The sequence below is a fragment of the Solea senegalensis genome, linkage group LG21 (assembly GCF_019176455.1).
Source record: "Solea senegalensis isolate Sse05_10M linkage group LG21, IFAPA_SoseM_1, whole genome shotgun sequence".
NCBI lineage: Eukaryota > Metazoa > Chordata > Actinopteri > Pleuronectiformes > Soleidae > Solea > Solea senegalensis.
The window spans coordinates 315,820-340,403 of NC_058040.1; the positions used below are offsets into that span (position 1 = coordinate 315,820).

The 24,584-nt window shown below is 38.1% G+C and overlaps 2 protein-coding genes across 2 annotated transcripts; both read right to left on the reverse strand.

Moving 5' to 3' along the window:
* Positions 1-226: 226 nt before the first annotated feature.
* cplx4a (complexin 4a) lies at positions 227-6,053 on the reverse strand. Its single transcript, XM_044053624.1, has 3 exons — positions 5,752-6,053; positions 3,235-3,322; positions 227-1,221 (listed from the first exon to the last, which is right to left on the reverse strand). Exons 1-3 carry the CDS (start codon positions 5,913-5,915, stop codon positions 994-996), a joined length of 480 nt encoding a protein of 159 aa, XP_043909559.1. The 5' UTR covers positions 5,916-6,053; the 3' UTR covers positions 227-993.
* Positions 6,054-7,568: 1,515 nt separating this feature from the next.
* On the reverse strand, positions 7,569-17,735 carry lman1 (lectin, mannose-binding, 1). Its single transcript, XM_044013014.1, has 13 exons — positions 17,439-17,735; positions 15,810-15,964; positions 14,825-14,932; positions 14,386-14,447; positions 13,930-14,029; positions 13,703-13,826; positions 13,334-13,392; positions 13,022-13,154; positions 12,623-12,810; positions 11,501-11,577; positions 8,404-8,566; positions 8,188-8,312; positions 7,569-8,091 (listed from the first exon to the last, which is right to left on the reverse strand). The coding sequence occupies exons 1-13, from the start codon at positions 17,656-17,658 to the stop codon at positions 8,055-8,057; spliced, it is 1,551 nt and encodes a 516-aa protein (XP_043868949.1). The 5' UTR covers positions 17,659-17,735; the 3' UTR covers positions 7,569-8,054.
* Between the last annotated feature and the right edge of the window lie 6,849 nt (positions 17,736-24,584).

The following is a 24,584-nucleotide window of genomic DNA, read 5'->3' on the forward strand; positions in this document are numbered from 1 at the left end:
AGGACAACCTGAGATTCTTTGAAAAAGCGTAGAGATTTAATGCAGTTTTGAAGGAAAATGGTGGTCACACAAATATTAATTTGGATTTAACTAAACTAAAATATTGCACAGTATACTGTATATATGGATGTGTGGACCAGAACTGACAAACCATTACTCTAGCCTTAGTATACAAGTATGTGGAAGTATACAATTAAGTGTAGAAATATAGCATATTAGTCATGAGTCCAGTTTGCATCTTTATTTGAACAACAGATCTTTTTGTTTACCATCACATTTTTATTACCAGTGTCTATGTACACTGGGATCAATCTTTTTAGTATTCTGACATTATGACTTGTGCAAATCTGCAAATGTTTCAAGCTCACTGAACTGCGGATGTGGAGAAAGTAACAGTAAAATACTTAATAAATGCCAAGGCTTCTGCTTTGTAGCGACGCTAACATGAACAATATCTAAATATCATAATTAATTCAAACAAACAGCAAAAAAAAAAAAATAGTATCTAGAATTCACAACAACCAAAAGTAACGTAGTAATACTCAGAAAGAAGTGTTGAATGATTGTTATTCATTGGACTGAAGAACAGTTTTAGAGACGAGGATGTCTCATTTCACAACAAACAGAAACAACAACATTTGATTTATAAAGAGTAAATCAAATTTACTGTGACCAATATGAAAGAGACGATAAACAGGGAAAATCACGTTATTTACATATTATTTATCTAGGTAAAGACATGGGACCATGGACATTATTATTATTATTATTATTAATAATACATTTATATTATTACATTTATCTTAGAATTATTTATAAAGTTTGACTTTTATTGCAAAAAAAGTGGAACATTTCTTAACTCAGGAACATAATTTGTGTTTTTAGTTGTGAATGTTTAGACTGGATCCCAGACTTTCTAACGGAGCTTTTATTTTGAGTGTGTGTTGTAATCATTTTATTTCGCATGTTCTCCTTTCTTGGCCTCCGCGCCATTCACATGACCGAGCACTTCTCCTCTGCTTTGCTCTTCAGCTCTGTGACAGTGGCCGAGGCCTTCTCCTTCAGCTGGTCCATGTCCATGTTCTGCAAGTTTTGAATCTGGCCCAAGATGGAGTCCTTGCCCTCCTCCTCGGTGGCATCCTCGTCCACCATCTTGAGCAGCTCCTCGGGAACGTCCACGTCGTCGCCGGCAATCTCGATCATGTTCTCGTCCTGCTCGCTCTGCAGGAAACAAAGAACTTGGTCACATGCAGGAACACTGATATGAGACAACAGAGGACGTTACACCAAATTCAATCAATGTATCGCCATCACAAATTCATTATGAAACACACTTTTGTTTTTTTAATCATATTTAGACAAGATTTTAGAAATATATCAGGCCCCTCTTTTAAACATTTTTAAGATTTTTGGTGTTTTCTTGTTCCCTCATTGTTAACGTTCAATGCGACCAGAGACAGAAGACCAATTTAGTTCCTGTCTATAATTAAACACTACATGACTGAGTTGTTATTTACTGAAGTAAATAATCTAAAGGGTGATGTCGTAAAGGATTTTTACAGGATTAAATCTCTAAAACATTTGATCTGACAAACACCGCAAATCTAATTTATCTAACCCGATGTTAACCCTGGTAACGAAACCTAAAAACACATTGATTTTGATGACTTTCCTTTTTGGATTTCACCTTAAAGCAAAAAAAAAGTACATAAAAAGTTTGCTGTATTATTAAATTGTCAGTTGAAACCTTCTCCTACATACTAAATCTAATCACTTTAGAATCGTCTTGCAATAGGACTGCACTCCCTGTGACTGCTTAAAACATCAGTCTTTCAGATTATCTCAGAGCTGCTTTAGCCTTTCATGTCTCAATCCAAAAGAAACCCTAAAGATATGGACTAGACCCTAATTCCCATTTTTTTTGCTCAATACTGTGCACATTTGCTTTAAAATTCACTATATATATAAATGTAAGTAAATATACATTACATAGGTTTTTCTCCACTTCCCACCTGACAACAACTTTGTGCATTCCCAACCCCGCAATGATTAAAAGAAAATGAATTGACAGAGAACAGAATGCCCTTCGGTCCATCATTGTGGAAATACGTTTCATCTCTAATCATGCGATACAAACATTACTTAGGGAAAATAATTAGATTTATACGTATAGCTTCTCGCCATTGTTTTCATCATGAATGTGTTTTTACTTGAAAAAGACAAACCGTGAAAAGAAAAGTAGCCATTGATTAAAACGGAAAATCCAACAAAAGAAAAAGTCTCAGTGTTAGAAATGCCGGCAGCAGCCAAGGTCACGACACCATTCATATGAAAAAAAATCAAGTATAATAGAAACAGATTGTGCCATAGTCTCATACAAGTAAGGCTGCGCCAGCCGATTCAGTTACAGCATATGGGGACTAAAACAACTGACATCAAATCCAAACATACCTTTTTTGCTCCCTCCATTACAGCTTCTTCTTTTTCTTTTTCGTAAGGAGTCCGTTATAAAACACACACTTGCCCAGTTTAGCTGTTCTCCTTCTGTAAAGCTAGTTCACATTGCCTGTTTCTCCCTAATGAGCCCGGGACACCTGCTTAGCTGCTTTTGGCTTGGTAAGACTCAAGGTGCACTATGGGACACATATAGGCCAACGTCTGCGGGACGCCGGTCGGGTGTCTTTGTTACTAATCTACTGGCACGGCCTCCACCTCCTGTGCGGCAGCTGCCAAGTGCTCTTGTAAGATAAAAGTCAACCTCAACACACCGTGAAGGAGCTGTTTGTTGTTCACCTTTAGTTCAGTCCCAACTGTCACCACGGGATGAAACGGTTCAGTTAATCAGTATGAACCAATATGTTTACCAATCCATCATATGGAAATTAAAATAAAAAACAAAACAAAAAAACACTAAATACCTCAGAAAATGTGTTTGCTTTCAGTAGAGGCATTTATATGTACACATTTAGATGATGATTGTTTAGACCGTGCTGTAATGCAGTTGTACTCAGCACATTTAAGTTTTAAAGAAATAAAACGCTTGCACATGAAATAAGTTTAGATTTCGAACAAAAGTGCACATTAATTAACACCTCATCAAACAAAATGATAGTGTTTTACATCTATAGTAATATAAGTTATCGCTATTAACTTTGACAACTGTTGCTGCTGTGATTTTGGGTTCCTTGTGATCACAAAGTGTCTCTCCATGGCCATGAGTAGTTTGTGGTTTACCTTTGGCAGTCGGTATTTTTCTCTGAGACACACTCTAAGTGTTGCCCTCTCCGCCTTCTTGTGTAAAAAGTCTGCATCTCTCTCCATCCTGGAATAGACAAACAAAATGTACATATATATATATTAGTAGTACATTAAACATTCACAAAAGCATCCCACGCACTTCAAAGCAAAGACAATTTCCCTGTTAATCTTTTATTTTGATAATATTTTGGCTCAAGAGCAGCACAATTAAATCTTCATTTCGGCATTACTGTTTTAATAAAATGAAACAATAAAACGTGTTCCAGTCTATGTTTCTTTAAATGCTTCAATTGAATGCAAGTAAAATAAATAAATAAAATCAAAATAGTGAGGTTACAATATTTGATTCCATTCTCTTGGATATCCTTAATCATATTATAATAATCATAGAAAAAATAGAAAAGGTCCCCAATCACTTTTCCCACAATCCCATCTTTAATTGAACACACAGTTGACGCTTGCTTGTCATTGTTGCTTAATGTCAGTGAGGATAAGAGCCATCACTCGGCAGTTTTAAGGTTTCAACTTTATATTTGAACCACTGTCAAGTGAGTTCCTACAAGGCTGATGAAGCCTCCACGTGACTCTCGTCTGTGTTTCTCAGTATGTCTGTGGTGACACAGGGTGATGCATTTTACATCACAACTGGTGCAGGGAAGGTGGAAATATTCAACAGCTGTGCTACTAAAGTAAGGATGAGGAATAATCCCCAGTTCTCTGATACGTGAGTGAGGAGGTGACACACTGAAACAAATGCTGAAAGAGAACAGTTGGACACTAATGTACTTTTCCACTTTACAGTTCTGGCACATTTCGACTCCACGCGGTTTGAGCACTTTTTCCATTACTATAGGACGGGGTCGTCATAGCACAGCTGCACGAAACTTTTCATTTTACTGAATCATTAGAATCAGTTCATTAAAAAGATAAGTTCAGTACTTCCTGCATGACCTGACACTGAACTAAAATACGGCTGAACGGGTTGTGATTCGTCTCACGATCGCCAGCTTTCAGTAGTGCTGTGGCTAAATACACCAGACTCCTTTGTTGAATATTGAGATTTTAGAAATGTCCTTGCTAAATGTTGGAGATTAACGCACGTTTTCAGGATTTTTAAGTCTTTTTAACTGATCTACAGTTGGGAAATGTTCAGTTTGATTCTTGTGTCGGACGTGGCTCTCATGACTCTTCCAGTGACGACACTCTCTGGCCAATCAGTGGCCAGCAGTCTGTTGACGTCACATGTCAGTATCGGCTCAGCTTGCTTGGAACCTGGCCAGTGCAGGTACCAGGTACTATCCCTAATGGAAAAGCAAAACAAACCGAGTAGAGTCGAGCTGAGCCGAGTCGTGCGAGAAATGTATGGTTGTAGTGTTTTGGCGACAGAAAGTTACACACTGACGCTCTAAATTAAGTCAACATAACTATGTATACCATTTGACAAATTGTTCACTTTGTGAGATATTCAGTTTAATTTTAGTTTAGTTATATTATACATTATTATACAACACAACTTTCAAATGCAATTTATATAAATAAATATCAAGATTTTGCAATGTTGAACAAACAGATTTTACACTTTAAAATAGTCGCTGTGATTACCTGCACATTGTGAGACCTGTATTTTGATTACTTTAAAACTTTAAATTGTTCAGGAAAATGGGATTATTAGGCAAGACTGAGTTGGCCAGATGTTTTTGGACAGAGTCTAACCATCCATCCACAAACCTCTGATGAAATGCTCTTTACTGCCAGAGAGATACTTTCAAAGTCCTCTCATTTTCCTTCAAAGTCATGAGGGATTATCATTGTATATGTGAATTCATCACTAGAAACCCATCATCCAGGTGAATGTTGCCATTTTCCCCAACACGAGAGCACAGGGGCTGGATTAATGTTGTTATGTAACACAGACGGACGGGATTTTGTTGATGCTTTACAAATGTCACAGAAGTCAAAGTAGATTTGTCAAATTTACACATTTTCTACACAAGGTAATGAATGCTGGTTTATCACATTGTATTACGATGTGCTTCACTGAAAAGAATTGGAACAAACTAACCATAGCATTGGAGGACAACAACATGAAGGTTAATATCACACACATCTTCCTTAAACCTGTCATTTATTTAGTGTTTCGGTCCAATTGCTGCAGAGTCCACGCTGAGGTCCATCTACGCTAACAAACTAACAAAGACTAACTGTAGAAATGGATGACAGATTATGAGAGATTATTGGTCCGGGTGCAACATGATCTCTAGCCAGAGTGAACACTTGCATCCATCAAAATTGTATTGTCTGCACAATTGTATTTACATAAAGTCCAGTTAGGATGGGAATGCTATTGTCATTAAATGTGGTTGCAAAAAGGGGACATTTAATAGCAGATGGCAGATTATCATGTTGAGATTATAGGTTCTACAGCCACACTGTTTACCATAGACCAATAGCATGAATTCATGATGTGGTAGAAGTGTCTTTGTTGCCACTTACTTCTCCTCCACCAACTGTTTTTGGTACTCTTCATACTCCTCGCGTGTCATCCCTGCAGCTTTAGCCGGATCTGACGGGGTGGCCTCCTCTTCTTTGTCACCTCCGCCACCAAAACCCATCCCTGACAGAGGGTTCCCGATCATGCTCTTGATCATGAAAGCCATCTTTAAATTATTTTACGATTTACTCTAGTTTTCTAGATGAAAATAATGTTGCTGCCCTCTGCTTTGGCCGTCAAATCCAGTGGTAGCTCAGTTAACCTGCTGCTTGTCGATGGAGCCAAGGACACACTGATGACATGACATGCACGCGCACACACACACACACACATGCACACCCGTAGCCATAATCTGGATTTAATCCTCCCTGCTCCTCTATACTAAGAGGCAGATGGCCTGTTTACACTCTATTCTTACGTCATGCAGATCTTTGTAGATGTTTTTGTCTTGACTGCTTTGACACTTGGTGCATTGTTTGACTGTGGCAGGAGCAACGTTCATCATCTAAACTAGTTTTAGAGATGGGGATCTTCTGTTTGTGTCATGGCATGCTCTCTTCACCCACTGCTGCTAAATCATATTAGTTAAGTGTGGGCCGGCCCATGTGCAGATTACACTGCTGAGACCGAGTAGAGTAGAGGGAGAGCGAGAGGGAGAGAGAGAGAGAAGCGGGATTACAGTTTTGTTGATCCGCACTGGAGTCTTCCCTTCATGCCGTGCTATTGTTCTATGGGCAGGCGATTAACGGTGGAGTGAGAGATGGGGAGGAGACAGCTCAGGCATCATTTTCACCATTTTATCTCCAATCTTGGGGAAGCACTTTCTGATTCCCTCACTAGTTTTAAGCCACAAGACATTACAGAAATGATCCCTTGCAAAAGTATTTCCAGTAAAAAAAATTTAATAATGCTCAATGTAAGTTTTTAGACAAGTTAGTTACTATTTAATACCACTGTTTTAATTTTTTGGCATTGTCTTATAAATTATAGCTATTCCAACTATTGTTTTTTAAGTGTGAAAAAAGATTAAATATGTTAATCTAGGAAAGTTCCCCTATTACACATTATAGCACTTTAGGTCCTTCCGTCCATCATCTATATCACTCATCCTGTGAGGGTTGCTGGAACCAATCCCAGCGGACAGTGGGCCAGAGGGCACAACCTGAACAGAGCCTCAGAGCCAGCATACAGGGACAAACAACCATTAATTCACGCCTATGCATGAGTCTCCTGGATCTGTGTCAGCGAAAGGCTGAAAACTGTGCCGAACACCTTGTAGCGTCTGTATAATCCCTGATAGAATGTTGTGTTTTCCTTTAGCAGGAATCACAGCTAATGCTGTATTTTATAATACTGACCATGATCATTAGTAGAATTCTTATTTCCAACTGCACTGACTAAAGGATGTCACTTAATATTTGATCAATAATGTCAGTTGCTTCATCCTTTTGGAGCAGAATGGTTTTTTTTGGTCAAAAATGCTGTAAAACTTTTTCTCAAACGTAAACATTGTGGGAAAAGCAAACGTGCTAAATGAAAACACTGCTATAGTTTAGTTCAGCACCACAGCACCATGAGCATTACTGTTATCTGTTCTATACTTTGTTTACGTGGAGTTGAAAGTAAGGACTGAAGTCTCTTCACATATTTGTCAAAAATCTCCCAGTATAAAGCATTTGCAAGTAACATAAAGCAATATGTATATAAAGGCACTATTTGAAGTATTGTTGCTAATAGATGGGAAAAAAAGGTGTAATTTACAAAGTGGATGATTTGTATAGGGTGAAATTAATTTGACAAAGCAAGAAGCGGTCTTTTCCATTTTCAGTTTATGTAAATTGTTCAGGTAGAGGATATGTCAGATTCTGAACCAAAGCAGATAAACGTAAGCTGACACCTGACAACAGTTCAGCCTTATTTCATACAAAAATTGCACATTTCAAAGCACAGGTTATTTGTTTTTTTGTTTTCAGTTCAGGTTCATGAAAATGGGACTGTGGCAGATTTCAGCTTTTTCAAAACAAAATCCAAGGACTAAGCCAACTAAAAAATACTGTAAAGGAACTTATGACATCATGTTGGAAATCCAGAGTGGTAATTCACACACCAGCATTCATACACAGAGAGTTTATGATCAAATTAAAATCTGTAATTAAAACACTTTATCAACACAACAAAAAATGATTTTTTTCTTAAAGTATAATAACTTACAATCTGAAAATATCCCCCCCCTCCCGCCTAAAAAAAATTTTACCAAAACAGAAAATCCCTCATTTACACACTTTCATTTCAGAAATATGTTTCATCAAAAGAACTTCTTTGCTGCGGCTTCTTGCTGACTTCTACAAGAGAAAAGAAGAAGAAGAGAAAAACAGGAGATTAGACCACCGCGGATGCATACTGTACATACGACCAAAGAAAAATGTCCGATGTCTTACTTGTACATGATGTAGCAGAAGAACAGGACTGACTGGACGACGATAAAGATTACAAAATGAACAGTGGATAAGCAGGCGGGCACCGGGGGCATCTCGGGGCACTTCACAGCCTTCTCAGCAGGATTCTGCAAGAGAAAACATTCGCCATTTATAAACATACTCAAATTGAATATGGTCAATGAAGCGTTTTCAGTCCGACGCCACACTCATCCACACCTGAACACCGCGCTGTACCAGGTGGTCCACATCCTTTTTGACCAAGTGCAGATGTTCCTTGATGTCGTTAAAGTGCTGAATAGTCTCATAGGTTCCGATTCCCGGAGCGTTTCCCTGGTGTTGGGCAGAGCCGATCTGCTTCAGCGACTCGTAAAAGCTGCTCCTGCAGAGACGACGAGAAGAAGACACAATGGGTGATGCTTTGCGGACCAGATACTGTCAGTCCATGGTGTAACTTCTAACTTCTTTTTAGGGACTCATATTTTGAATTTGAACGCATGTTCTAGACTTAAAGCAGAACCTGTGGCTCTGACTTGTCTGTCTATGATTGTCAGAATGGTGAATGCAAGACAATTTTCTGTGCAAACAGACAATGAAGTATTATCTTATGAACAATTGTACTATTAATACTGATATTAAAACTGATCTATGCATCAACTGGACTAAATAATGTGGAAATGTTGCAAAAACAAAACCCCCACAATCTGATGAATGAACGTGTGACGGGAAGTATGATGTGCAGTAACATGCGTGGTGTCATTTATTTACTGTAATACAACCGGCCGACATTAATCTTTTAATCCCTATTCACATGAGGCTATATATTCTCAAAGTTTGAAAAAAAAAATAAAAATTACCATCTGATAAAGAGGTCATGATTGCTAAATTAATCCCTTATTAAAAAAAAAAGAAAAAAACAAGAGAGAGAGAGAGAACAAGTTCTTACAACAGATTACAAGCACGCAAGGTTAACAAACAGACCACAGCGGAACACTGTTTGGAAAACCCAAATCTGGCTCTCTTAATGATGTTAAACGCAAACTGAAATTAGTGGCAAAAAAAAGAGGCATAATAATATAAATTATTTGCTGGAAAGTTTCTTGGCTTTAAATTGGTGCAAATCCAATAAGCATTTTGAGCATAAAAGAGAACAATTGAAAAATGATGTGGTTTAAAAGTTACTGTCGATACTTGCTCAAGGAATATAGAATATAGAACACTGTGTTACGTTTATTGTTGCACCAGAAACAAATGTTTATTTTCATACTAAAAAGGTGCCGTCAGGACAAATCTGTTTCTTTGTTTCTTTGTTTGATGTCGCTGACGTTGTCTGGGTCTGTGTCTTTACTCTCATCACTATACGAGGTTAAAATACAGAAGATAATGAAGATGTCCAAGCCTGGGTCAAGGCTGATTATGTACAGGGAAGGAGCAATAAGTCTCCTTTATCATCTTAAACAAATCTAAGACGATTACAAAAAAAAAAAAAAGTGACTTCACAATTGAAAGGAATTCCAGCAGCGAAAGTCGAAAGTCCCTGAGGAGGGGATTGTGGCAAAAAAAAAAAAAAATCAATTGGAGGGAAACCCGTGTTTTGCCTGCGTATGACAGATGCTTTTAAAGATTACAAATCTGATAAAATGGTGCTACAATGTGGCCTTTTCTTCCTTGGCCACATGGCTACAGTCTGAAAGGACATGACATAAAAACAAAATCTAATTTGTTTCATATAAAAAAAGAAATCTCCCTTGAGAAAGTAAGTGAGCATTTATTAAAGCTTAAAGCTAATCTCCATTTATGACAAACTGACCCATTTATGTGTCTCAGTCTCAGATGAGGTCCGATCATAAACTTGGTGTTTAAGGAGACGGGTCGGGATGAACGCTTAATCTACAAGGTAATACAGCTCAGTTGCTCATATTAGCACATGAGAGGAAGCAGCTGCCGCCATTTGCCAGGGTCTGACAGTCAATCAGTTTACCCCGTGGACCAACTTATCTTTAAATTACCGCTCTGATTATGTGCCTTTTCTGCCATCTATATGATATAATTTATACGAAATCCACTTCCAGTGAAATGAACATATAAAACCACCGAGAGAACATGCCAGTTATGGGTCAGCAACATAATAAGAAAATCATGTATGCAAAAATCATTTTGAGGATGAATGTCCTGTTGGATTTAGGACATATAAACAGCTTGGCTCTTTTATGATACACGAGACTAAGAGATTAATGTTACATAAAATATCTTAAGATTCTGATTAATTTTTTTTTTTTTTTATGCAGATGGTGCGTTAAAATTAAGACACAATGCAGTGGCAGCACCAGGAGACTTAATGAATAAATTAACACTCATATAGTTGATTTTTGAAAGGGTATAAAATTGCAATTACTCACATGGACACTTTCTAACTTATTTATTAGGAAAAAGAAGGAAAACAGTGATTAAAATGTGATGAATTAAATCTACAAGACAGGTTTCAGATAGCATTTTTTTTTTTTTTTAAATCTCTTGCGTGCTTACAATGACTAAGCCCACAAGCACCTTAGGCAAGCAGTACAAAAGCACAAATATGTTATTGACAAAATCAAAGCTCTAAACATCAAAACATTACATTCTGTATACCTAATCAGGCTTACTCACGGTAAGTACCAAATCAAACAGTCACTTGAGTCTCTGCCATGGAAGGCACACCATCGCTTAAGCTGTATTATCTTGGTATTAAAGTCTGTGCGGCCTGTTATCCTCGGGTGATAAAGAGACACTTTTTTACAGTAAGAGTGGGAGACGATTACAGCTGGGCATTACTACACCTATCACTGTAACTAGTGCACATCTCATCAATGATGGGATTTCTTTTCTGTCACAAAATTATATATTTCAAATTTTGTGTAATATGGGGCAACCCATATTCATTTAACTCAAGATAGTTTGGAATTAAATGGCCATTCAATACTCATTGTAGACTATTATGTTTTCAATCATAAGTTGCAGGTTTGGGTGCTTACTTTTGCCTCACTAATAATAATGATCGTGTGAAATTTCAGCCGCATTAAGTGAATGTATGTGGTACAAACACAAGCAAAGACAAATACACCAATCAAAAGGTTTAGAGGGCCGTTACCGCAGCTGAATTATGAGACTGGCAGACACCTGCAGTTCATCCTGAGATTAGAGATGTTTTGAGGGATTTAGCGGGCAGGATTTTCTCGGGTATCACATACATGTCTCTCTCTATCGTGGCTGCAAATAACAACAGTTCCCTTTTCAAGGTGATCAAAAGTCAACAGCAAGTGATGCTGTCCCGACTTACCTCAATTCATTCAGGTTTCTGAGCACCTCCTGCTGTGTGGCTAAGACAGAGCCCAACTGTGGACTGGCAGAATCCACCTACAAGCCAAATACAGCACAAAGAGGAACACACTTGAGCGGTGACATCATAAAAAGGTTTCAAGTTTTAATGACCTGCCATAAACACAATTTACTAGCAGGAGAACAGACTAAGTAAAAGGGTCAGGTGTGTAACACTTAAATACACCAACCATAAGTGTCTATTTGCTTTTCATAGCCTTAGAATAAGCTGTTCATAGGTACTGTGAGCAAGGGCCTTGCTTTACTGAGTTTCCACTACACTCTTTGTGGTACACATATGAAATTCGACTGGCATCCCATATTGGTTGTCCGAGGCTGATCCGAATCTGACATGCATTTCGTATTTTTTGTTGGAGACAGACACAGTTGGAGTGAGCTGAAGCCTTTCTTTATGACCATGGGAAAGTAGGAAGAAAGCGGGAGAGGAGAAAAGTGTGGTGTATCTGTGTGTGTGTGTGTTAGCACAGTCAGTGACCGAGTCACTCAGTCACAATGGCAAACAACAAAACTAATCCTTACATGATCCAGGACGAAGCCATTACTAGATCCATGAACACGCACGCACAGATAAACAAAAGCCACACACCTTATGATTTATCGGCAGCACTTAGAGTATAAAAGAACTACAGACTCTCCATGAACAACAATACGTTGTTGAATAAATTCTTGTTGAACTGTAACCACTGTTAACCTTGAGTTGTTGTGGAGGGAAAGGAGAACATCCACAGTGAAAGACTTCCCTGTCCTCTCTATTATCCCTTATTTTTACTTGTATCTATTAATGTAATATTTACACCATATTTTAATAAAGCAATTAAATAAAAGCCCATTTCAATTCACCAAATTTTACCTGATGTTGAACTTGAAATTACCATGTAAAACGATATATCTCTGATCTTTGTAAAACACTGTTTTTTCAGTGCTGTCACACTACTACCACCAGGTCAACACTTCTAGATTATTTATTATTTGAATCACAAGATGACGTATAATCTAGTAAATATAGAAAATGCATGGATTTGGGGTACAAGAAAAAAGAAAACGTCAGCAATGACATGCCCACCTGTCCCGACTCAGCATTCGTTCCCTTTTTGGCAACCTCATCAGTAATAACAGAGACATATCTGCGCTGCTCGTCCAGGATCATTGCAAGCTGCCGGTGGAGCTGCTTGATCTCCAGATGGATCCGGTTCTGGCCTTCAAACACCTGACGGATCTCCCGATCATTCACAGTCTCATACAAGTCCTCGACTGAAGAGGAGAACAAGACCAAAGATTTGAACCAAGATAAATAAAATAAGGCAATTCAAAGTTGATGTTTGCGCATGTTGAGGTCTCAGGAGCTGTTTTCAGACATTTCAGGTAAACAATTTCCACAGAAAGATTACAGCTTGAGGGAGTAAATTTGTCCAGGGTAATTTACATAATTGTTAGGGATAATTGTTGGATACAGAAATCTTACTTGGCTCTCCTTGGACATCTGGGTGCTCTTTCTGAAACTCCTCTTTCTTTTTGTCAAGCTCTTGCTGGAAGTTCTGAAATTCCTCCTGGTACTTGTCCTTCTCTTCTTTAGGAATCTCAGATTCTGGTGGGGGCTTCAATGGGAAAGACAAAGGGAAAACTCTGAAAAACACTCTGAACCCTGTGGGGCCCGGGCTTGGGCTATATTGTGCGTACACATCTGTGCATGTGCCCGCTGAGTCACACTGCTACAGAAAAGTAAATTACAGGCAGGACAGGGAGTGTACAGGGAGCTCTAGGAAAGTGTAGTTACCGGTTGCTGGCCTGGCTCTGTGAGTCTGAATAATAAGAAGGACAACACATCATGGTCATCTGATGGAGGAAAGAAAGTCTAAATTAGAAAATGACACAGAAAACAGAAACATATACTCATATTTACAGTGACACTTAAAATTACAGCATTGAGTTGAAGTGTTAAGGGATTTAAACCATCTTAAAACAACGTGGTAAAACCACAGGATTTTAATATTCTAATTCCTTTTCGAACTAAACTTCAACTTTACACTAAATAGCACAACTGGGAAAGACCATCAATAGTTTCTGGGGAATAAAGCCAGATCATTTCAGCTGTATAACTTAATTAAACTTACATTTTCTAAATACAAGGAGGATAAAGCTGTACCTGCTAAACCACCAGTGGCAGCTGAAATCCCAAAGAAGCCATCAGTGGGAATGATCATGGTGTCCACTTTTGTGCAGAACTCATAATCCTCCTTGTCTGGAGTGAAACCATTGTTGATCATCACCTGAGGAAGTGGAAAGAACAACATTGCAGCTAATAAGAATACTACTAACTGTGCACATCATCACTATTACTACTACTACTACTACTGTGTTTGTGTAACCAACCGTCAGCGTCTTCTTGTAGTACTTTATTTTGGCTCTGACAGGATACGGTTTGTTGCGGAAGTCTCGCAAACACGTGCCGAGGGCTTGTGTGGCACCGTCACTGGATAGAAACAACAATTTCAAAGGAAAATATGGTTTTACATTTATAGATCGAGGCTCCACACTGAACACGTGTGTGGAGAATATGCATGCACCATGCATTAGTAGGCGTGTTTATTATATTAGTGAATTAGAGTATGTTTTTATAAACATTTATTAAAGAAAACACACTGAACTCTAAGAGAAACTGGAATTGAAAAAGTGATTTAAAGCTTTCACTGGGCCATGAGAGATTAGGAAAGACGGGGGATTATTTACTTTCCAAGCAAATATAATCATATTTCCTAATCTTCTTTAAGTTGTTTAAATTTGCGTCGGTGATGACATCAGAGCTCAGCATAAGAAATGTTTACTTACTTTTGGTGGTCGTAAACAAGTTTGCCATTGTTGCCCACAACAACTATAGCAGGGTTATTTTTCTGGAATGGAGAGAACAACAACACAGAAATGCATTAATCCTTTGCATGAAGTGAATTGACTTTGTGTCAATTTATGGCAAAATATTAATCCCCTACCTGAGCATAAGTAGTATTATTCAAATTGTTTTGAAAGATAAATAGATGACTGGTTCATCCTAAAAACATGTTTGTTCATTTGATTCCAGAAGCTGATATCAACCAAACAGAGGTCAATTTTGTGTGAATATTTTGGATGCTTGTTCCCCCAAAACAACAATAACAAAAAAAGTTACAGCCTCATCTGTAAAAGCTCCCCACTAAATCTGTCATAATATACACGATACAGTCATTTATCAATAAAGCTAAATAATAGTTTCAAGTGTGAAGTTGTTACCGACCTTTCCGTCATTGTCAAAAGAATCAAAGAAGATTCCAACTCCGTTCCACTGGTCCGCAGCTCCGTACACCGGACCGTCAAGGCCTTGTTCAGATGTGAACCACACAGCCTGTCAGGCAAACACAAAGTGGTACAAATATTTTATATTTACTTGGAAAACATGGGGAACAACTTGTCTTGGTAAACTTTATGAAACACGTGTGCTCAAGGTGGTGGCAAACAGTGTGAGGTAACAGGGACAGAGAATGAGAGAATCAACAACACAGAAATAGCAAGGACAACGAGTTAGACAAGTGGCAGAGTAGAGAAGTTCTGTTATTCTTCTTTACTCGACACACCTTAATAAAACTAACATGGAAGAATGTGAACTACTTGTCCTATATGTCCTGTTATCATCAGCATTTCAGGACCTCTGATCAATGCAGTTTAGCTTAATTAGTTAGTAACAACTCTCATAAAATTACTGAATATAGGTCATATACATTCAGAGGTCTTGATCAGGCATGTAGCTCACTCACAACTAGAGAAAGCACTTCGAGAGGGTAAACCTCAGCCAATTTCCCACACTGTATATACACAAAAGGTGATCATATCCTGATTATCCACCAATATTTAATCATTTCTTTCTTGGGCTATGACTTACATGCCAAGAAAATGTCATCATATTTGTCACTGGCAAAAGCATAACCTTCTTATTACATAACCTATAGTATTACCTCTAGTATTACAAGCTGCATGAAAATGTCCACTGGGCTCTGTTGTTTTTTTCCTTGGGTGCACGACACACCTCTTCAAACAGGATGTTGCCAAAAACATTTTTGCCTGAAGTTATTGGGTGTGAGGTTGGGAATTTAAAGTAGTTTGCAGTGTAGATTGTTCGTTTTGTTCGTCTTTTAGGACAGGAACATCTATTGCCAACCAAACATAAGATATGGACTTTTTTCATTCCCTAAAAAGGGAAATCCAGCAGTGTTTTCCTTCCTTACCAAACCGTCTGCTCCCATTCTGCCTCTTCCAGATACTCTGAAGGTCACCTCAGCCTCCCAGTGTTCAAAGTTGACTCTGTTCTTCGTCCACACAGATCCCCTCTGGCTCCTGAGAGATGGCGTAATGCGCACCTGGTCTGCACTCGGGATAGCATCTAGAGATGGAGAGGAGACGTTACGCCACCATGACCACTGCATTTATAACTACAACAGTCTATATGTTTTGTTTTAGAAAAAAGACTAATACGTGAATAATCTCTGGTTCGCTCGTTCTTCTTCTAATCATCTTCTAATATACCACTTTATCCTCCTCATGAGGGTCGCTAGTGCCAATCCCAGTTGACACAAGGCGAAAGGCGGGGTACACCCTGGCCAGGTCTCTAGTCCATCAAAGGGCCACATTGAGATGAACGACCATCCACTCTCACACTCACACCTGCGTCAATTTAGAGTGTCCAATTTGCCTAATCCCCAAATCTGAGTGTTTTTGGACTGTGGTAGGAACCCAGAGAACCTGGAGAAAACCCACACACACACATGGATTGTTGTGTTTATTATGTCCGTAATTGTTGGTTACGTTTGTCTCTTTATGAGCAATAGAGGTCAGAGTTGTGAAAGAAACAAAATGATGAAACTGTATAACACTGTAGGAAAGTGAGCAGCCTTGGCTAATGTTTGCAATCTCTAGATGGACAATAATAACTTATCTGGTCCAATTTATGTATTATAAACAATACATAAATAGAAATGATTCCTCAATAATTGTGATCATTGATTGATTGTTTGTGTCACCATTTCATACTTCCGCTGTTTTACACCCTCATATAGTTTGAATAGGTTTTCATGTTGGGTGCTGTGGCTCTGTAAATATACAAATAGCCGGTTTTCAGTGTGTTCTGACAGTTATTCTATAAATAAACACACACTTTTCAGTTTCAAATTTGCTGCTCTTGTTTGTCTTGTGTGACAGTTAACTGGGACAAAACACACAGCTTTGCTTCATGGTAGCCCAGGGGGTTTCTGCACACAACTGAATAGGCTGAATTACATATAAGTATTAACAGTTTATTAAGAATCTATATGGAAATTATCTTTTTTTTTTAATTGAATTAGATATTGGGATCTGTAGATTACGATATCTTGAAAACAAAGACAGTCTAAATTATGGTTGAATTAGAGGAAGCTGGTGTATACGTCATCAATTACTCTTTGACCTAATCTAATCTCATGATTGAATGCTTCTGTCAGCAGCTGGACGACTCAGTTGTGTGATGCAAGACTCCAGGGCCCATCTTTGAAAGGGGAAAGTTCAATAGCCCCACTTGCATGCGTTTGCACACATTTGCAACAGTCACAGCCGTTTTCACAGCTGTTTTAGGTGTTCATGCGTCTGTTTCTGAGACACCACGACTCAGAAATATACGGCTAACTTGCTAAGACCTATTCATTTCCCGATGCATTTTTCTTTTTTTTTGAATGAACCTCGTTATTACAAAGCGGAAACACGTCGCTTGCACATACACTGCACACATAATACACACGTCGCTGTCGTGCATTGACACCGGGTTATTGCGTTTAAAAGGTGAAAGTGTGGGAGAGATGCTGACCGCTGGCTGTACACAAACTTACTTCCAGTGTGGATCCAGAAGGGGATGGAACCGTCCGGCTGCGAAAGATGAGGTCCTTTGAAGCTGTATTTGTACTCGAAACGGCGGTGAGGAGTCTCTTCTGACGACGAGGCACCTGTGGCGATATCGGCGACACTGCGGTGAAATATTAACGCTGTGACAAAAGTTAAAATTAACGAAGGAGCACCGGCAACCGATGGCAGCGCTACGGACACCGCCATGTTTGGTATGACTGCTGACGTAGCACTCAGTTCAGTCCACGACGAGCATGACGGGACGTCTGTAGGTCCAACAGGGCGTTCTCTCATTGGACCGTTTTCTTTTGCCTTCATTTTGGTCTCCCTCTCTCGCCGTTCCCCCCTCCCCTCCCACCGCTCGCTCCTTTAGTCGTCATGAGTGACCGCCAGCATTCGTCATGTTGTTAGCTGCACAAGCGATACATGGACAGGTGCGTAACTTAAAGGGTAAAAGAGTGATTGTGGCACCCAGGGCTCCCCCACATACTATTTGCATTACAGCCACCACTTGAGGGGACTGTAATGTCAAATCAAATATTTTTTATATCCCAGAGATGGGAGTAAGTCACACATAATTATGGATTATATTATATTATGTTATGTTATGTTATGTTATGTTATGTTATGTTATATTATATTATGTTATGTTATGTTATGTTATATTATATTATATTATATTATATTATATTATATTATATTTTATTATATTATATTATATTATATTATATTATATTATATTATATTATATTACATTACATTACATTACATTATTTGATCAATTATTCTTTTCATTAATTCATTCATTCATTTCTGTATTCTTTCTTTCTTTTATCATTATTTCATTTATGGGCCTCCATAGTTGAGTACCAGCTTTAAATCAAGACAGTCATTTTGAACTACTAAAGAAACGCTGTATTACTCATACAGTGTAAGGACTGTTTAATGGTCCCATACAACTGAATTAATTTAAAAAAAAAATCTATAATTAACATCAATAAATCAATCAGCTTTTGACCCACAAAGACTTTAACTGTAGTGTTAGCTTAAAGTAGGAACCTAATGACTTCCTGTCTTACCTTCCTTTGCAGGATTTGAAGTTCGGAATCAAATTTCATGTAGTGGTGTCACTCAAATTGCCAGGTTTGTACACAAGGCTGCAAAAGCCAAGTCATTTTGAGTCATTTACCAACGTTGGTCAAGCAAGTCTCAACTCCTCATATTTGCGACTTAAGTCAGACTCGAGTCAAGTCTCCCACCTCTGGTATATCCCAAAGTAAGTTATCACTGACAGCGATTATGAAATTTCACATGTGGGAACATGACCTGCTAAAAGGGATGATGTGATCATTCCACTGCCTGTTTCCACACAGTGAATCACTCAGTATGAAAGTAACACTACAAGAGCCATTTGAACACCATTAGAGTCTGAAGGTTTGTTTGTTACTTTGTCGTGATTTTTGGACACACTTGTTCAAGAGCCATATCAAAGTTGTGTCTAAAACATCAAAATTTAATATTTACAATTTTAGACAATTTAAAGGGTCTCTCACTAATAGAGCCGGCATAATGTTGATACACTCAACTTTTTGTGGTGACCCTCAAACCAAGTGAATCACTTTATAAAAAAAAAATACACTGAAAACATTAGATTTAAAGAAAACATATGCGATATTCTACCTATCTATAGATATGAAAACCATTGAAACTGCCTGCCTGATGTATAAAACCCTTGTGTCCGACCACCAGGACCTCCTCACGGGACGATTGTGAGGTGTCCTTCTGCAATACCTCCTTTGGTCAAAATGTGTTTTCATTTCATGGTAGCACTTTATGGAACAGATTACCACTTTCTGCCACCTTTAAGGGCAAAGTGAAGGAAGGCCTCATATTATCTCAAACCTGTGAACATGTTTAACACTAATGAGTAACGTGCAACAGGGCTAGGTGCAACTCACCATATGCAACATTTTTTATTGCACATAATCTCTCAGTTGACTTGTTTTTTGTTTAGTTTTTTTGTTTTTGATAAGGGCACTGCAGCCTTATCTGTCATATTTACATATGTTGCTGTATATTTCCATTAATATGTACTGTCCCTATTTCTAGATAAATTAAATCAGTCCTTGAAATGGTTGGCAACCTACATCTGATCACACATGGAGAACCATTAAGGGACATTAATCATCAACAAAATAAATAAATAAATATGAATACTGATACTATGAACTATGCCATGTAACCTATTGCCAATCAACCCCATTATCTGAAATGCTAATTGGCTGCACAAATGAAAAACACCAACAATGAAGGACAGAGCAAACAAGTCAAGTAGGCCAAAATCCACATGGAGATCAGTCCTCCAGCTAACTCCTGAAGACTCCTTTCAGTTGTTGTTCTGGATCAGCTTGTGAGCCTGCATGAGGTCATTAAAAGGTGAGTTGATAAAGCCATGCTAACTGCAGAAGCTTTCACTGCTATCTGAAAGCCTCAGTGGGTGAGGGGAAATGACTCAATGATGTGCCACTCACTTTCTATAAACTTTCACCAGCTTCGTCCCAGTGCTTCCAGAGGTGTGGCATCACTTTCTGTGAGCACCTGCCATTACTGGTTTAGGAACCAACCCCAGGACAAAACAGGCTATTGTGATGACAGTAATCTGGGGATTTTTACTATTCTGCCAAATGACCAAGGACTCATCCCCACTGGTTTAGTGTAATGAGGTTTTATATTGCCTTAATTTCATAAGCAAAGGATACATTTTCTTATATGAACTGTGCTGCTTTTAAGGCCATTTTACCCGAGTACCTGTGTTTCCATAGTAGAATGCCTTTTAATTATATATTTAAATGCAACACATACTTTATAGCGGTCATTTTATTACAACTCACATTATGGTATCTTGTATTCCTCTGTTTCATATAGCTGAGTCTTCCTTTGTCTTGGGAATAATGTTGCATTTTAACCATATTTTCAATAGCCCACTAAATAATGGCAATGAGGGTAAAAGAAAATGCACACAATCCAAACTATTTTTCCCACCTTTCTCTAGTATATAGTGTATCTTTTCTTTATTCGTCAATGCTGATTTTAGAGAAGCACAATAAATAAATCCAGTGTGAGGTAGGAATGGGAAATTATTGCTTATTGTCTGATTTTCTAGGATGATTCATCAGCACAACAATATAGTAAAGAATGATAGGCTATCATGATATAAAGACTGGGCACACAAGTACAATTCTTTACAGCATGAAATCTATAAAATCTAAGTGCATTATATGACATTACAAATTAGATGCTAACTCTTGGCATAAGCATGTGAAACTCAATAAACTCAACAAGTTTCCAGTGGATTGAGGCAGCAGAGAAATTAGAGGCCTCTGTCCTTTGTCTGGGGAGGTCCCATTAGAAAGTTAAACCACATTTTTTGTTAGGAAACAGGGGATTTGAATAACAATAGTGATGATAATGAGTCCATTTATAGGTGGACAATAGGATCCTGTAGGATGTTAATGGGTCATTGAGACTGTGAGTAGTTTATCACGAGTCAGCACAAATATTTGGCCAGTAAATTAAACAATGTATCTTGGAAAATTTACACTGTTCATTTTCAAACTTAAATTATAGTGTAGCTTAAACTGTTTGACCACTATACAGTTTACCCATGGGTGCAGTTCAGTTGAGTCTCTCTAATAAACCTCACAATTTAACATTTTCTACCACACCTGTTTGAGGTGAGTCAAGGTCTTGAGGCTCTAAACCGACTTGATGAGCTAAAACAAATAACTTTTGTGCTGAATGCATGTGGCTACATGCACCCAGCTGTTTGTTACTTTGCCTGTAAAGATGTTTGTATTAGCTGTGTCACATTAAGCGGAAAGCGAGAGTAGCCTGTCACCTCCTGGTGTGATACCGCAGCTTAGTTAAATGAAGCCCGTAGCCTCATGGTGTTTGACAGCACAAAGCAAACTATTATCACATGAAGAAAATTCCTCAGCATGCTGAGACGACAGCATGCTAAGGAAACGTCCTGTGGTCAGACCTGGTTTGCTTTTTAAGTTTTCCACCGTGATGCAAATCTCTAAGAGAGACTAAGACTAAACTGCACTGTTTGTTTTTTTTTTAAATAAGACTGATTTTCCAACACAGTACCTGAGATGTGCAGCCAATTAGTGAAACATAAGTCCCATTAATTATAATTAAAACCAGATTTAAGACTACTTTAAGACTAATCGGCACACATCACCCTCAATAATGCATACAGACGAAACCTTTATTCCAGATTGCTTCAACACAGTCCAGTGTGGTCCAGGGTAGAGAGGGCACTTTTTGTCCACTAAGGACTGTGCCACATTCATCTGAGGAGCAGCCTTTTCTCATTATTAATAGACACACTAAACTGTGGGCCCCAAACAATACACAACAGATTTCTTTATGTGCACAAGTGCTCAGCGTTTCAGCAACCACTGTGAGTCCTTAACCACTCCCTCTTCTTTTCAGATACCTGCACATAAGTGAAAGATGGTGGGGAAACAAAAGATATCCTCAACTTTCCTTTTCTCCCATTCTGTGAAACGGGCCCATACTAAATCTTTTATTTGTGCAGAGCCTCTCATTAACTCCACTCATGCTGCCTCCCCCAGCTTGCCATTGCTTAAGTGCTGGGTGTTGTAAAAAAGCTACCAATTAGTCCCTCATCAGCTCCAATTAGAGGAGACAAAGCCTGTGTAAAGATAACGCGATGAGAATGAGAGGTGGAAGGGTGAGGGCCGTCTCCATGTACTTGTGTCCGGGGTGTGTGTGTGTGTGTGGAGCCCAGGTACAACATAGTGTGTAATCACTGAAGAACTTTGCCATTCAGTTTGACCCACTGCTGCACAGATCCATTCATTCTGCAGGCTCCTCAGCAGAACCCTTTCTCAGAGCCAAGTGTTGTTGTGCTGGGAAGACAGGCCCCCCAGGAGTCCCAGAAAGAGAGCTATTCAATCCTCTTTACCTGTTTGCAGCATATAAAGCACTTAGGGCCAGGCCAATCTCTCATTATTGTCTCCTTCACTCTCAGGACTTCCTTAAACTTAAGAGTAAGCCCTTTAAGAGAGGGAAATAGGGGATGCATGTTAAGGGGGTGCCTTTTACCTATGGTAATAATGTATTATTAAAGTTATTTTCTCAGTAATATCCACCTAATAATGATTACTTCAGACTACATCTGTGTACAAATGTAAAGAGTCATTTCCATTTAATAAAAAAGTCGTATATAAAGTCATTTAATAAACTTCACACAGAGATCTGGCGTATTACAACTGAAACTTAAAGTTGATTTACAAACAAAAACAAAGTAAAACTTTTAAAACTACACTAATAAAACTGAATAAAAGTAAATAAAGAGACTTTTATTGAGTAAAATGAGGCCGTGGGAGTGTACAGCTGATCGTTTAGTTCTGCCTGAGTCACTCTCACTTTTCCTGTCCAGACTTCTTCCTTGTTCCTGTTTAGTGAACAAAGTCTTTATTTTTGAGGCTTCTTTTGTTTCAGGAAACTCACTCACTTTAGTTAAACAGAAGATTCTGTGGTTGAAGGTGATTTCTGACGAGACGCTCGTCGTCCTTGTGTCTCACGCAAACACACATTTCGTTTTTTTCCAGATCAAACAGTGATGGCGTCACTTCTTGTTTCCTCACCTCTGTTACGATAATTATTTACATTTCTACAGATCGACACGATCCTCTTTTTTACTTCTTCTGGTGTTTTTCCAGATTTTCTTTAGTTTTCACAGAAAATTTCTAAAAACCTAGCAAACTAATGACATTCTCACTATTTTATTACATATTTATTATCAATTTGGTGCAGGAGAGTGAGTGGTTCACAAACTTCAGTTTCCTGTTGGAAAAGTCTGTGTAACAATGAGGTAAAGACGTGAATATGTTGTTAAGATGTCGTAGACTTAAACTGATGTAGATTTTATTAGACTGACGGCCATGTTTGGAGTCATAAAGTCTCTGAATCTCATTAAGTCAACACACAAAAATGTATGTAGACACAAGTTCTTATTCTTTTTGATTAAACATAATATTTTCTGTATTTTTCCTTGTTAAACTGTGTCATGTGATGTTTTATAAACTTCATCATCATCACTGCTGTGTTTGTCTTGTTATTTGTTGTTTGAGGTCAGAGTTTGTCACTGTTTCTTTGTTTCTGTTTGTGTATGATCTAATGAAACACGATGTTGCTGAATCTCTCTCTTTCTGTCGTCCTCATGTGATTAGTGACACCTGCTGGTGAGAAAACTGTTGTGCAGCTTTCATTTCCATCACAGTCACATAATGGAGTTTATGATGCAGAGATTAACAAAAACATTTCTCACACGATCCATAGCCTCAATTTCTGCACCAAAAAAATAACGTTGTTTTTTGGTCAAATTGTTCTTATTTTTGCCAGAAAAAGAAAATGAATCTAGTTTTTCTAGTTCAATTTTGAACTAGAAAAAATATCTAACTTCAGATATTACAGTTTACTTTAAAGCTTTATTTACAGTTATAACCTGAAACAATGTAAAATCCACGATCACAGATTGGTGTTTGTGCAAATACAATTCTAACGTATAAATTCTTAATCAAGTGAAGGAAAACTCTTTTTAAGTAAACATTTCTGACATGACAGAATTGCTTAGCTTGTGTTAAAACAACTTTCCTACATTTTGTCCTGTTTTGTCTCATTTTAACCATCATTAGAGTCTGAAAGTGACTGCAGATTTAGTTTAAAATCTTACTTTGTCTTAAACAAAGATCATTTAAATCAGTTTAAGAATATTTAACTCATTTCTAGGCAGTCTATTTTTTACAGTGCACTGGAAAAAATAATAAAATAAGTAACGAGTAAAATAAGCCTCATTTTTAACCCAAGGAAACCCAGAGTTAATCAGAAGTCAGAAAGTGAAACTTCAGCAGTTTCTGCTCATTATTCTGACTCAGTCACAGCAAAGATAACAAATGATTGTTATTATTATTATTATTGTTATTATTAACCTGGTTTGTCGTCCTTTGGTTGGAAAAAATGAAGCCAATGAAGGACAGGACTAGCAGTTCTGTCAGTTTCAGCTCTTTTTCTATAAAACATGTTGTCAGTTAGTAAAA

What these genes read in the sequence shown, in the direction of transcription:
- cplx4a (XM_044053624.1), bottom strand. Translation starts at nt 5,915, where the DNA reads ATGGCTTTCATGATCAAGAGCATGATCGGGAACCCTCTGTCAGGGATG. An exon ending in AAACAGTTGGTGGAGGAGAA is followed by an intron (nt 3,323 to 5,751) that starts GTAAGTGGCAAC and finishes TGTCTATTCCAG; the next exon opens with GATGGAGAGAGATGCAGACT. An exon ending in AAAAATACCGACTGCCAAAG is followed by an intron (nt 1,222 to 3,234) that starts GTAAACCACAAA and finishes TGTTTCCTGCAG; the next exon opens with AGCGAGCAGGACGAGAACAT.
- lman1 (XM_044013014.1), bottom strand. Translation starts at nt 17,658, where the DNA reads ATGGCGGTGTCCGTAGCGCTGCCATCGGTTGCCGGTGCTCCTTCGTTA. An exon ending in ACTACAAGAAGACGCTGACG is followed by an intron (nt 13,827 to 13,929) that starts GTTGGTTACACA and finishes CCACTTCCTCAG; the next exon opens with GTGATGATCAACAATGGTTT. An exon ending in CGAATGCTGAGTCGGGACAG is followed by an intron (nt 11,578 to 12,622) that starts GTGGGCATGTCA and finishes TTTGGCTTGTAG; the next exon opens with GTGGATTCTGCCAGTCCACA.